The following is a 15,053-nucleotide window of genomic DNA, read 5'->3' on the forward strand; positions in this document are numbered from 1 at the left end:
GGGACGAGAACGGCGTCTTTTTTCGATGCCCGACCTCCGGTACGCGCTCTCTACCTTCTGTCGGCTTTGGTTGCGCGTGCACGTCCGAAGCTCACGGGATGCCGAAGCGTCGTCGAAAATAGGAACCAGTCGCACTGGAGGCGGGACAACTGAAGGACCTCCCTGCCATTCTCGTCGTGTAAGTTACTATAGTGCGTTCAGCTTCCCATACCACTTACACATTAAAAGCGATCCCGAAGTTGCAAGGAGTCTTGTCGTGGAAACAGGCACGTGACTTTGTTGGATGTCGCAATCCTGGTTGAAGGGTCGTAAAAATGGCGGCGAAAAGGGAGAGCGTAGGCAAGTGTCTCCGCGTCCCAACTCGTGACTGCCAAAGTTTCCCTGAGCTTTCAAGCTCAAGAGTGACCTACAGCAGAGTAGGCAGTTGGCACATCCATCTCCGCCACTCTGCCATTGTGACGATTCTGGCAGACAATGGCATGACACGAATGCAACGTCGTAGGACGGAAATCGAGAGTCCGTATTTGAGGATGCGGTAAACGCGCGAGGTGGAGTTGCGTTCCGGCCACCGTGGCGAGGGTTCTTGGTTAGTGCCGGAGCCGACGTGGCGCCTCTTGCAGGCTGGGACATCGGGAGGGCCACCGGGACGTCCTCGGTGCCACGTGCGTGGAGACGCTGGACGCCCTTCGGCTGAGGGTGGGCCAGGTGGACTGTGGCACCCATCACACCCTGTTCAACACCGACGCGGGGGTGAGTGCCGCTTCTTTTTGTCACTGCCCGACACCTGTGCTGCCGTGACTGCTGCACGTCACTGAAGGGCTAAGTGCAGCAGGTAGTGCTAGATTTTTTGTTTTAAATATTATCAGTTCATTTTGTGATAGAAGAGGGGTGGGCTCCCATCTCTTGGGGGCCTTCTTGTTTTTTTATGTTTTCCTGGATTTTACATTCTTTTCCCGCGATTTCCGGAGAAGCATATCATTGAGGTTCTACTGTACATGGTATGGAAATATAAAAAAAAAAGAAAAGCTGTGCACACTTGAACAGGAAAAAGCAATAAAATTTTATAACATAATTTTTTCAGATAGGTTGGCCGAACTGCTGAACAAAAGGACACAACAGAGCAAGCAAAATGATACTCAGCAATAGGCTATAATTGCCCAAATGCCAGAGCAAGCCCTTACGGCACTCAAACTTTAAAGATAAAAAATGCAGTTGTGTTTCGCAGCTTAAAGGGCAACTCCACTCAAAAAGTCGACCCTATTGAAATGACAGATATCGCTTTAGGAGGCCAAAATACGGTCATACCCAAAATATCACGTCAAACCGACGCCGCGTTACCGATTAAAACCAATATTAAAAATGTTCTCCCGGCTCGGTTAGCGGCCCGAAAGCGGGTGAGCAACGCTGGCACCGGGTGAGCTAGTGATGCAACACTGGGCAATGACGTAGGTCTAGTCCTACGCTCTCGTACGGACGCCGCGAACGCTTCGTTTCCCGTGGCATTCTGCGATTCTGCTGACGGCACGAGGTGTTTACCACATTATTCTGTGTTTCCCTATTTTTATTAGCGTCCAGGCAGTTCCTTTAATTCCAGCATTGCTTCCGCGACAGCGCGGAAGAGAGCGAAGCGGTGCTGCTCGCTCACGCGCGCGTCGTGGAGCCGGAGAGATTTGCCGGTCTCGCGTTGGGCAATGTCGAGCAGGATTTGTAGTGCTGTGGGTTGCACCAACAACCCGGTGCGCAACCCGGAGCTGCGGTTCCACCAGCTCCCAAGAGACCGGAAGAGGCACAAGGTGTGGGTCGGTGCCGTTCGCCGGATAGACTTCGGAAGACCGTTGACTCCGAGCTCCAACGCGAAGCTCTGCTCCCAGCACTTTACGTCAGACACCTACACACGGGATCTGCGGCATCTGACTGTTGCGGGTTTCACCACGAAACAGGCATCTTTGAAGAACGATGCGGTGCCGTCGCTGTTCGCGTACCGTCCGCCGGCTGCTCCAGCACGATCGGCCGGACGCAGCAGGTCGCGGCTGATCTAACGTGCAGATAAAGGCAGCTTGGCTTTAACAACTTAGACCACTTGTGGATAGATCTGTCCATCTATCTCCCATTATTTCGTTTTCTCGGTCCGCGCGCAAGAAACAAATACAGTCACGCTGCGCCGGCACCGACCGCGTCATATTTATAGCAGCCGGATTCGCTTTTCGGCCGGCAAATTTATAAATACACACTAAAAATTGCTACATTTGGTGCATATTAACAAAGTGAAGCGGTAAAAAAAGAAAATGTGCATCTAACCTTCTGTTTTGAAACTCCACGTGCGACTGAGCCGACTTTGTCGGCGCGTCGGCTCAGAAGCGCGGGACTAGAACTAGGTCATGCCGACGACGCGCCACTAGTATCAGTGTTGCCAAGCTGCTTCAACCGGTAGTTTCGGTTTCGCCGTGCCGCCAAACCGATTCTTGCATTCGCGATATCTACAAAACTATACACACTACCGAAAAACAAATTATATCTCGTGATTCAGGGTCACCGGTTTTGACTAAACAGATCATAACCCAAAAATGGTAAAAATGGAGTGGAGTTGCCCTTTAATCGGCCAACAAGAATAAAAAAAAGCTGTGAATACATGAATGTTTTTCTACCAGTCTTTATGTTTTTCCGACCGCTGGTGCGAAGTGCGCACACGCTACCCCCTGTCCACGTCGGGATGTTTGAAACCTCGACGATCGATTCAACTCTCGGTGTATTACAAAAAATGCTAGAATTTATACTTTTTAAAACTTCGGGCAGTTTGTTTAACTTTCCTAACTAAAACTAAAAAAACATTGGAAACTAAAAAAAAAAAAAAAAAAACATTATCCAAGGGGAAAGCTCGTTTTACAATCCGAGTGGGAACTGCACTTGAGGATACAGGTCCAAATTTTGCACAGCTCATTTCATTCAAGAAACCTCCTGTAGGGTGGAACGCACCCACAGATCCATTCTTCTCATGAAAATAAAAGAGATGGCTCGAGGCGCAGCACGCGCACGCGCCTCGGAGAGCGCGTGCAAGAGAATGCTCTGAAGCCGCCATCACAGGCAGACACGTCGTTCGCTTGTCTCGTTCTATGTCCTCACTTTAAATAACGTGGCAGGGCCTCGCGGCCCCCCACATATTTGGTGACCCGGTCGAGGACCATGGACAACGGCGAACCCCAAAGAGCAGCGGCCGGATCCCCGGCTTCCATCTCATCGGTTGCAGTCCGACTTCCGCCGTACTATGACAGAAACCCGAGGGTCTGGTTCCTGCAGGCTGAGTCCCAGTTTCATCTCAGCGGTGTGACGAGCCAGGAGAGCAAGTATCATGTCGTCTCGGCGCTGTCGCTGGCAGCAGCCGACGAAGTATACGACATCATTGCGCAACCGTCGGCCACAGCTTCCTACGACCAGCTGAAGGCGGCTCTCCTGCAGAGAACCGAGGCATCAGATCGCTCCCGCCTTCAAGAACTTCTTTCGGCGGAAGAACTCGGCGATCGACGTCCTTCTCAGCTGCTAAGGCGGATGACTCAGCTCCTTGGAGATCGCGCCAACACGATCGGCGACGCTCTGCTGCGGGAGCTATTTATTCAGCGCCTCCCAACCAACGTCCAGATGGTGTTGGCCACCGCTACGGCTCTCGACCTCACAGGCCTCGCAGCCCTGGCAGACGCCGTTATCGAAGTTGCCACTCCACCCGTCGCCAGCGTTACATCGGCGGCAGAAGACGGAAGTGAAGCTATGCCTGCCCCGCCAGGCACTCCATCGTTTGACGGCAACCTCGAGCGGCTTTGCCAGCGGTTGGAAGAGAGTGTTACCACGGCAACTCACCAGGGAGATCGTCCACGCACTCAACAACAACGTGGACGTTCAACATCTCGTTGCAGAAATGCTGACCGTTCCCGCTCCGCAAGTTCAGCGGACGTCTGCGTATACCATCGTCGCTTTGGCTCCGACGCCCGGCACTGCCTTCGTCCCTGCTCCTGGAGCAAACCGATAGAGGCAACGAGTAGTCAGGACCTCCCAGGAAGTCGCCTATTTTACATCGCCGACAGGACTACGGGAACCCGTTATCTCGTCGATACCGGGGCCGAGGTAAGCGCTGTTCCTGCAAAACGCGCGGATCGATCACAGACGCCCATCTACTACCTTCGGGCTGTGAACAACTCGTCGATCCCCGTCTACAAGGAACGGTCCATCACCATAAATCTTGGCCTCAGACGAGTCTACCGATGGGTATTCCTGGTCGCAGACGTAGGCAACGCGATCATCGGCGCTGACTTCCTACAACACCACAGCCTCCTTGTAGACGTCAAGGAGAGACGTCTGCTCGACTCCCCAACGCGACTCTCCGTGCAAGGCGTCTCAACAACTGACACCGCAGGATTCGCGTCAGTCTGCTCTAACATCGACGGGCCATTCCGACCTCCTCTCCAGGATTTTCCAAGCCTCACGCGAGCTCCTGACTGGACCAGACCGGTTTCGCACAATGTCCACCATCACATCGAAACAACGGGCGCACCGGTTCACTTCCGACCCCGTCGTCTGGCTCCAGAGAAACTCCGCATCGCTCGCGAAGAATTTGAGCACATGCTCGAGCTTGGAATTATCCGACCTTCGTCAAGCAGCTGGGCGTCTCCCTTACACATGGTGTCCAAGAAGAACGGAGATTGGAGACCGTGTGGCGACTATCGCGCACTGAACAAGAGCACAGTGCCCGTTAGATATCCCCTACCAAACATTCAGGACTTTACTGTCAACCTCCAAGGCGCGACCATTTTTTCGAAGGTTGACCTTACCCGCGCGTACCACCAGATCCCCGTCGCTGACGAAGACATCCCAAAGACAGCTATTACAACTCCGTTTGGTCTGTTTGAGTTTCTCCGCATGCCCTTTGGCCTCAGTAATGCGGCTCAAACATTCCAGAGATTCATCGACGCTGTCACGCGCGGGCTTCCCTTCGTATTTGCCTACGTTGACGACTTGTTGGTCGCTAGCTCGACAAAGGAGGAGCACACCAACCACCTCCGTCTTCTTTTCCAAAGACTCTCAGACCACGGCATCATCATCAACGCCGCAAAAAGTGAGTTTGGGAGATCAGAACTCGAGTTTCTGGGACATCGACTGGACCGACACGGCATCAGACCTTTGCCGTCGAAAGTGCAAGTGATCAGGGACTTTCCAAGACCTAGGTCGATCACAAAGCTTCGCCAGTTCCTCGGCCTGGTAAATTTTTACCGCCGGTTCATTCTGAACTGCGCGAGGCTACTCCAGCCTCTTGATTTTCTACTAGCAAAGACTGCACGTGCCACTACCAACCTGCCTTGGAGTGAAGACGCGGAGCAAGCCTTCTGCGAAGTAAAGACTGTACTTGCAGACGCTGTACTTCTGCGACATCCACAACACGATGCCAGAACCTCGATCATGACAGATGCTTCAGCTACGGCTGTTGGGGCGGTCCTACAACAACAGGTGGACGGTGAATGGCAGCCCCTAGCTTTCTTTTCCAAGAAGTTAAAGCCCGCCCAGACCCGCTACAGCGTCTTTGGAAGAGAACTGCTCGCAGCGTACTTGGCCGTCCGGCACTTTCGACACTTTGTCGAAGGTCGCCCCTTCGTCATCTGGACGGACCATAAACCACTCACCTACGCCATCCGCAACTCAAGCTCTGTCTATACCCCTCGAGAGATCCGACAGCTGGCCTTCTTGTCGGAGTTTACGACGGACATCCGGCATATCAAAGGGAAATCAAACGTCCCCGCTGATGTACTGAGCCGAATTGACGCCGTACCTTCGCCTGCTCCGCAACTCGACATCACGTTGCTGGCTCGTCATCAGACATCCGACGAGGAGCTACAGCAGCTCCGCACATCAAACAACTCTCCCCAGCTAGAGGATGTTGAGTTCCCAGGAGGCATCACCATCGTCTGCGACACGTCCACAGGAACGCATCGCCCATTCGTTCCGATGGCGCTACGAAGGCCGCTTTTTGATGCCATTCATTCGTTGTCGCATCCCGGCGTGAAGGCAACACAGAAGCTAGTGGCGAATCGCTACGTTTGGCCTCGGCTGAAGTCCGACGTGCGTGACTGGGTGCGGGCCTGCTTGGCATGTCAACGAGCCAAGGTTCACCGTCATTCCGTGCCTTCATCCACGAGCTTCCTGCCACCAGATGCCCGTTTCGACAAGGTCCACATCAACCTGGTCGGGCCCCTTCCGACATCTCAAGGGCAACGATACATCCTGACCTGTATCGACCGCTTCACAAGGTGGCCGGAAGCTACACCATTGCCCGACATGACTGCAGCCACCGTCGCCGAGGCATTCGTCTCGTCCTGGGTGGCGCGCTTCGGATGCCCATCTGAAATCGTCACCGACAGAGGGCGTCAATTCGAATCCAACTTGTTCACCGAGTTGTCCCGAATCCTAGGCATGACGAGATCTCGGACAACTGCATACCATCCGCAGTCTAACGGCCTGGTGGAACGTTTCCACCGACACCTCAAGTCCGCGCTCATGGCCCACGCGAACTCCAAGGAATGGGTACAACAGCTTCCACTCGTCTTACTCGGAGTTCGAACGGCGTTGAAGCAGGACCTCGGCTGTGCAACCTCTGAACTCGTCTATGGGACGACCCTCCGATTACCATCGGACTTTTTCGAGGTCGACCCGTCTCCAAACACGAGGCCAGAAGACTACGCCACAAAGCTGAAGGAGGTTTTTGCAGACCTACGACCAGTTCCTACGCGCGCCGTATCTGCCAAGACTCCTTACGTCTCTCAGGACTTGTACAGTGCAACGCATGTGTTCGTGCGCCAAACAGCCAGACGGAAACCGCTCCAACCACACTATATGGGACCGTTCCCGGTTCTGGAAAAGAAGCCAAGTGGCTTCGTTGTACAGATCAATGGACGACGAGACACCATCGCTCTCGAGCGTCTAAAGCCAGCCCATCTCGAGCACGCACCCGTGAACCTCATCACATGTGAGACGCGCGAGGAAAGTCCGAAGTCTCGCAGGAAGTCTGCTCAAGTTCATTGGACAAACTCATGGCCAGAGCTAGCGCCCTAATTGTGTGTTGTCGTTGTTCTTTTCGTTTTCTTTAATCACGTCCGGGTCACCAAATAACGTGGCAGGGCCTCGCGGCCCCCCACACTCCTATTCCGAAAAGGCAAAATATGATGGAGAAGACATGCCGGCAGTGTTTTTTTATATTTGGTACGATTCTCTACTCAGAAATCCCCCGTACATAGAAATATAAATTCCTAGAAAGCTATGTGGCTAGTGCGTAGGGTTGCGACGGAGCTCCGTCAGATTTAGGCGTTTTCAGAAAAGTACCGATATATTGTATCAGTGTTTCATATTTCAGCGGGTTACTAGGTGCTAATATTTATTTCACGCGCATAAAACAAAGGGTTCTTGAGGAGGATCGGCTTTGTGCCATGGTCGGTGCAAATCCTCAGTCGTGCGGACCTAAACCGGCCCAGCCGGTTCTTCCGGAAGAGCGTCAAGACGTCCCCCCCTCTCCCGTCAGGTGTTTGCGTGCGGCTCATCCCGCTATGGGCAGCTGGGGCTGGGGCCCCTGCAGAGGACCTGGGTGCCTCACCTGCTGGAGCCCCTGGCGCCCCACCGGGTGGCCCGGGTGGCCTGCGGCACCTACCACTCACTGGCCGTCACCGAGGAGGGGAGGTGAGGGCACCAGGGCTCGGTCTCGCTTGGGGTGACCGTGCGCACTCCGCTTGTGCAGCAGAGTGCCTGAATTGTTTCTATTTTTTTATTCAACCGCTTCAAGTATTGCGGGAAGTGACCGTCGCCGTTGCGGGGGATGCAGTGACGCGTGTCGCTGGTCAGCGTTGGCACGGCAGTGTGGTAGGCCAATACCACCTAGAGTAATTAAGACCTGCAAACAGCCTTCTCTAACTCCCTGAAATGTCGCCACCCTTGGGTGGCACCAACTTGGTGATTGGGCCAACTCGGCGATTGGGCACATTACTCTTGTTCAATCGTTGTCGCTGTGATGAAATCAAAAACCTAGTAGCTCATGAGCTTTGATTATTCTAGGTGGCGTTGGCCAGGTCAACATTACCTTTTTCGAGGTCGGGTTATCGAGAGAAGGCTGCCTCTTCTAAGGGAGAGGTTACCCTCTCTGAGGGGAGTGCACGCGATTGCGCCGTGCGGTCAGGGTCCAATTGCCCGTGACTGCTTTAAAGGGACAATGAAGACGATTTTATTTAATTTTTTAAATGGTGTTTTTATGCTTCTTGGGAACATAGCATGCTGCCCAACTTTTTGTAGACATTTGTGACGCATATTTTTGTGCCTACGAAAGAAGTAAAGAAACCGAAACTGAACTATCTCCGTTCTCGTTTCTGGGCCTCCGAAAACGGAGGTGACGTAGGGAGTGACGTCAGATGTGAATAGTCGGTATCGGTAGTATTTAGGAGATCGAGACTCTGGTTACCACGGTGGGTTATAGCAGCGCGGTGGGGCGGTCGTTTCGCCGAATCTGTCAACATCTACGGCAATGCCGCTTTCGCGAGCGAGTTCGAGCTTCCGTTCAGTGACCAAACACCAACGGAACGGGAGTACGTGTGTGGCGGCCTCTGCCATCACCCGACGGAGACCGCCCAGCCGGCAACCAGTGGCACGCATGCCGAAGGACGGACGCGGGGGAGACGCGGAGGGGAAAGCGGCAGCGATCCGGCCGTTCCGGGATCCGGTTTCTCCGCGGACGTCCTCTTTTCGTCGTCAAAGTACACAAAACTAGCGTCGCCCGAACGAATACTGGTCTTCAGTCGACCGTTGGAACAGCCATTGCAGAATCCTTCCAGTACCGTGTTCTTTTTTATTTTATTTTGTTTGCCCATAGTTGTTCGTTGCCCGCTTCGCGTCCAGCGTAGCAAAGCAAAAAACAATTATGCTGCTTTATTTACGGTTTAGTAATCATTTTCGGTCCGATTTATACTTTTCATGGTTATTCAAGTGGAAATTGGAACAGTATTCCTAAAAATCGCGAACCAAAACGTGACCGAGGGCACATTTCTCGTTTCGACCAATCGCTGACGCGTCTCTTGTGACGTCGCGCTTTTTGGCCCCGCATCGGTCACGTGAGCTCCTCTTCTCCTGGCTTCTCCCGCAACTCTCGGGGCATCGCTCCAGTCGATCCCGGTACGATTATTACTGCGACTGTTTAATTGATTTGTGCGGCATAGAAGCACCGGTTTCGGCTGAAATTTGGGCAGCGTGACATGAGACGTGCCTGGAACCCAGTTCAATCGCCAAAAAGATGTGCGAAATTGCCTTCATTGTCCCTTTAAGCGAATGCTAGCGTTATGAAAAGAACACAATTACACCTTATCTAACTGACGCACGTAACGCTCAACGGTTGAACAAACTTCCTGCTCATTAGACTTCAGTGAAAAATATCAGTTCCCTGAACGCAAGGCAAAAAGTAAGTTCTGCCCAAAACCCTGGTTCTCTTCAAGGCCGCTTTCCTGCTTCGCAAAGTTTTGTGCTTGCGGCTCCTTTTCTGCCAAAGAGGAATTGACGGCGAAAGAGAATAGATCGTAATAAGGTTGATAGGTGGACCAAATGGTAATCGCCGAACATATTGAGGTAAAATATTGCAAACACAAAGTTAGGAAAAAGTAGATAGTAAATAAAAGGAACTAAAAAAAGTAACTTTCCTAGTTGCGAGTTGGCGCTTTGTCCTGTCCCAATCTTCCCGTCTGTGCTTGTTTTACCTCGGTATGTTTGTGGAAAAGTTTGCGAGACTGGCTTCACCGTTGCTGTGACTTGGCTCCTCACCAGGCTGTTCACCTGGGGCTGGGGTGCCCACGGTCAGCTGGGCCACGGCACTTGCGACGACCAGCGGACTCCCAGGCTGGTGGCGGCCCTCGCACACCACAGGGTCACCGACGCCTCTGCTGGCTGTGGCCACACCGTGGCCCTCACCGCGGAGGTGAGACACGTGTCTGTCCGACTCAAGTCCTTTAATGATGATTATTACTTTTTTTGTCACATTCGCAAAATCTTTGGGAGAAAGGCGGGAACTTTAGGAGGTAGCCAGTTTTCTGACAGCGTCTGGCAGCGTGTGTATGGCAACTGAGACCTCGGTTGCATTCGACCAAACTGCAAAGGCTGGCTTACAGATTTGCGATCGAGTTTGACCGTCCGCGTCACAATCGCCACGACCGCTTACGATGAGAGACCAGACTGGCACAGTCTGTCGGGTAGCTCTAAAATACGCCCGAAGGTTTTTAAGTATTTGTGAGATGAAAGCTGCGCGTCAACCGAGAAGTGGTTACTTTGTCAGAGTTATTTCAAGCCCGCGGTGAAAGGAGGATACGTAAAACGTGTGGATCGGAAGTGCTCGAGGGCCACTTGATAGATGGCGCCGGCGTGTTTCCTCGTCATAGGCGATCACAGGCGGTTTCAGCACAGCCGACCGTACTCAAACGCAAATCTGTAGTATTGTGCGAATATTTGAATTTTCGAATAGCAGTTTCGAATAGTACGCTATTCAACTTTCGCTTCGAGGTGAGCTGCGCTGTTCATATTTTTCAAGGTATTGATTGTGGCTACACAGGTGCAGAGCCGGTGGGAAGCACACTCGGTGGTACTAACCTGCCGCAATTATGCAAAAACATGTAAGGCAGTGATGTCTTGACAGCCCGCGTTCGCCACTCGTGATTGCTTTTTTTTAGATTTAAAATAGAAGAAAGAATGTTTGCATACAGCAAACAGATTTATAAATCCCCTCAATTAGGACAGCCGCAACAAATCTGTCGTTTACATGCCACACTTCATAGATACTATAGATACATTAAATTTAACTGAGCTTAGAAGTGGACAAGCGGAAGATTGGAAACAGCCTTTCGAGTTCAGCTAAATTTTCGATTAAGCATGGTGCACGGTAGTGAAAGACTAAACTATTCAATGTTCGATTCAAAAATATTCGGCCAAAACCACTTTTCACTTATAATTCACTTCAAACTCAAAATCCACTATTTGCACATGCCCACAAATGTGAGAACCAGCCTTTACTGCAACAAGCGCCAGTCGAAGTGGTGCAAGCGTGGTAAGAAAGCCACTGAATGCGTTTTGTTCCATTATTGCAATTCACAATGCACAATTTTATGCACAATCATTTATACCACAAACGATAATCGATCAAAATAGCCTGCCAGCACACATTTCCGCCGAAGATGAGGTAAAAATATTTCGTAAACTTGTGTGCAGTGATAACACTTTTTTTTTCTCTCTAGCCTACTTGCACATATCTTACTTATACAGTAAAACCTCGTTATAACAAAATGGGATATAACAAACAAATGGATATAACAAAGCAATCATAATTCCCCTTGCTTGAATAGTTGGAAGAAATGGACATTGGCTATAACAAACTAATGGTTATAACAAAGTAATTACGACCGCTCCTTCAACTTCTTTATAACGAGGTTTTACTGTATTTACCTTATTCAAACTTGTAGCTTGCTATTGTATATTTAGTTTTGCTGTCACGTTTACATTTTCATTATCCTCCCTCGGAGGGCCTTTGGGGGTATTTCGAATAAACCAGTTTAAAAGTGATGTGGAAATGTAGTCCTTCAGGGCGAGAACTCTTGGCAGGGCCTGGTGTTTGGCTTTGGCTGCAACACCTTCGGCCAGCTCGGACTGGGACGGTCGCCCAAGCGCAGCACGCCCCAGCGGATCGACCTGGGAGAACCAGTTCGGATGCTCTCCTCAGGCTTCTTCCAAGTCGTACGTCCAGTCTTCCGTCTTATCCACACGCACGCTTGTCTCTCTGGAGGGTGCCTTAAACTTGGCTGCATGTGCTTGGCCAAGGTGGTGACGAGGCGACCAAAGTAAAAACGATTTGGTCGGGGGATGCCTGCCCTGCCATGCTGGTTTTGCCACGGCACTGGGCTGGACTACGGGAGAGCAGTGGCGCTCGCCCGTGCTGGAAGGCGTCATAACAGCAGCCTCAGTGCTTGTTCGCGACCGATGACGGGAGGCTTCTGACACCGTCGCACGTCGTCAAGGTGTCACATGATGCTGTGGTGCCATGCGATGCTACGTCAGGTGTCACGTTGTGCCCGACGTCACATGTGGCCACATGATGTGACATCGAGTAACATCGCGTGACACATTGTTATGTGACGCTACGGTGCGAGTGACGTCGCAGAGGACCTATAAATGTTGAACGTTCCAAACACTTTTGGGATGACGTCACATGACACTGTTGCATCATCCCAAGAGCGCCCCCCCCCCTTCCCCACACGGATATTGAAGGCTGAGGACTCTGCTCTGCAAGCAGAGCATGCTGTAAATGACTTCATTTCCGCGGGCTGGATATATCACGAATTTGGCGGAGTGTGTATTTCAAGACTTTCGTTAGTTTGACCTCGGTTAATTCAACTTTTCGTTTTATTCGATCCTGTTCAAAAGACCCGGTGAGCACCCATACATCTCTATCGGAGGAAAAGTTTGATAGTTCGAACTCGGGGAAGACTCCACATCGGGTAATTCGTCCCGAGCAAATGAGCGCAGGCTCACATTGTACGACACCACGGCAGAAAAACCACCAACGCATGACGAAACATGGGCCCTTTGCTGCAAAACCGAATGTGCACAAATATGCACCTGCTCCTCTACGCCGTTGAGGCGGACCGTAGCGAATGACACGAGCCAGCGCAACCAATCTGGCGTGGAGTAGCGCGGAGAACATAGAACGCGGTCGGGCACAGGGACAGTGCGCACTCTCAAAGTGCTTTTCTGTAGCATTGCATGCGGTCCATCTTGCGCGCCAAAAAACGCAAGTTCTCTTCTTTTTTTTTTTTCGTTCCTGCCGGTTTGGTTGCTCGGTGCCAAAGTCGGCTCGCAAAGCTTTCTCAGCACGTGCTCTCAAAGCGCTTTTTCGTGGCATCGTGAGCGGTTCATCTTGCGCGTCGGAAAGCGCGGGTTCTCTTTTCCTTTTCTTTTGGTTGTTATTTTTCTCTGTCGCCGACGGTCTGGCTGCTTGGCGCCAAAGTCAACTCATAAAACTTACTTCTTTAATCTTTTTTTTTTTTGTGTGGTGCGCAATTTTTTGGGGACATGACGTTTAGTTACGCTGCCCTCCAGATGGTTTTGGACACGCGTTTTAAGCGCAGACAGCAGCAGACCATCTGTGAGTACTTTGGACAATAAAAGAAAATTTAATTTTAACTGTTTTTCTGTCCTTTTTTAATTCAATCATTTGACCATATTTCAAGGTCCCGTCGAGTTCGAATTAACAAAAGTTTATTGTATATCACGGGTATAAAATTTTGCAATTAGAAGTGGTACGCTAGTTACCGTATATTTGCGGAATCTATTTTTCGCCATATATTTTTGAGTTCAAGAAATTCGTGAAAATTGGGCCTTTGCGAAAATTTGGTCGTTTTCAGAATACATGGCTTGCACTAACATCACATTGCATACTTTTGACCGCCATGTAAGAGAGAGGGAAGCTGGCACTTGTAGGAACATTGAGTGACGGGTTAATCTATAACCTTCTGAGGGAAGAATAGCGATGTCCGGGCAAATCTGGGAGACACAAAGGAGGGTATTGGTAAGAGGGGAGCTCCTCCTTCCCCCCTTCTCTGGTGGCCATCGGAGCGGTCTTTGCATGTTGTCACGTTCAAGCCATGTATACATTTACCCTTTATGGCTCACGTGGAAGTGGCCGTCCCCTGAACGTGCACGTTTCCCTGCCCAGTTTGCACTGCTGGCCGGCGGTAGGCTGCTCACGTGGGGCGCCAACCCCCAGAGCCTGCGGCTGCAGGCACAGTCGTCGCGACGCTCCCGCCTCCAGGCGGTCGTGGCGCAGAACGAGCTGCTCTCCTCCCTGGCGGGAGGGCCCCACGGCGGGAACCTGCGCCACCCAGCGGGACCTGCCCCGAGCACCAGCCCCGCCACACAGGTGGGTGCAGTTTGGATTTCTCGGGGAAATTCTTCAGAAAGTCCTTCGATGTTGCAGCGCACAAATGCAAACGCACAATCTGCTCAGGCACGCAAAGGTGGGCATTTAACCAGCGCTGACTAACAGCTCTGTTTTCTATCTTCGTCGTCACTTGCTCTTTTTTTTTGCGCTTAAAAGAAACAGTTTGCCGTCTTCTTGAACTCGTGGCTGAGTTCAAGTTTAAGAAGTTCAAGTTCAAGGAGGCAGTAGCAGAGATTATGAATTGTTTCTTTTAAGCATCACAAAAGAAGAGCAAATGACGACTAAGATAAAAAACAGAGTTGTTAATCAATGCTGCACGAGTGTTTCCCTTTGTGTGCCCGTGCAGATTGCGTGTCTACTTTTGTCTTCTGTAACATTGTAGGTATGAACAACCAACTTGCCCAAACTGCAGTCTTCATAAAAATCTTCGGGGTATCTTAGGGAAGTCTGGAAGGGCTATGGATAAGGCGAGGTTCTGTTAGGAGGAACTAGGAAACGGAGCTCTGCGAAGTTTTGATCCTCAAGTTTTGTGCAATGCTACGCCCACCTCGGATCGGGCAGTTTTGTTTGCAGCGTCTTGACATCGCTACTCTGCCAACACGGTCTTCACGCGTTCACACGTAGCAACTGCTGACACTAATCGCTGCGTTTTGTTGTCATCATAATTAAAATTGTTATTTTCTTGCATTAGTATTTAGACACAAAGTTATGTGTTAATATCAGGCTTTTATATCTTTAAATGGTGTTTAGAATACTATTTTATCTCCCTGAAATCATTTTGTCATGAAAATTATCTATTGCGAACCAGAACCATGGGTTCAGTTATTATCACCTCTGCATGGACGTCATGCGAAAGTATTACATCCCTGATTGGCTGCTGCCACTTCAAACGTCTCCGAGTTGCTGGAGTGGCTCGCTCGTTTAGAGTGGGACCCGTTCCCAGCGATACTTGTTTGCAGTGCAAGGATCGCGGGAAGAACTTTCTAGCATTCCTAAAATTGCCGAAAAATAGCCCAGTCTGAAGCGGGCCTTAGGAAATTGAGAAAACTGAGCTTCATGAAGTTGCAGC

General features: G+C 51.0%; 1 protein-coding gene across 1 annotated transcript in view; it reads left to right on the plus strand.

Annotated features, from left to right (window-relative positions):
* The window catches only part of LOC115325638, a 59,592-nt gene that overhangs the window by 28,071 nt on the left and 16,468 nt on the right, over positions 1–15,053 (plus strand). The window contains exons 18-22 of the mRNA XM_029986353.4: positions 621–750; positions 7,553–7,707; positions 9,829–9,979; positions 11,650–11,781; positions 13,760–13,963. Of these exons, the coding sequence (XP_029842213.2) occupies positions 621–750; positions 7,553–7,707; positions 9,829–9,979; positions 11,650–11,781; positions 13,760–13,963 (772 nt within the window). The remainder of the gene's footprint in view (positions 1–620; positions 751–7,552; positions 7,708–9,828; positions 9,980–11,649; positions 11,782–13,759; positions 13,964–15,053) is intronic.

This window comes from Ixodes scapularis, unplaced genomic scaffold (genome assembly GCF_016920785.2).
Source record: "Ixodes scapularis isolate PalLabHiFi unplaced genomic scaffold, ASM1692078v2 PGA_scaffold8__174_contigs__length_109621045, whole genome shotgun sequence".
Classification (NCBI taxonomy): domain Eukaryota; kingdom Metazoa; phylum Arthropoda; class Arachnida; order Ixodida; family Ixodidae; genus Ixodes; species Ixodes scapularis.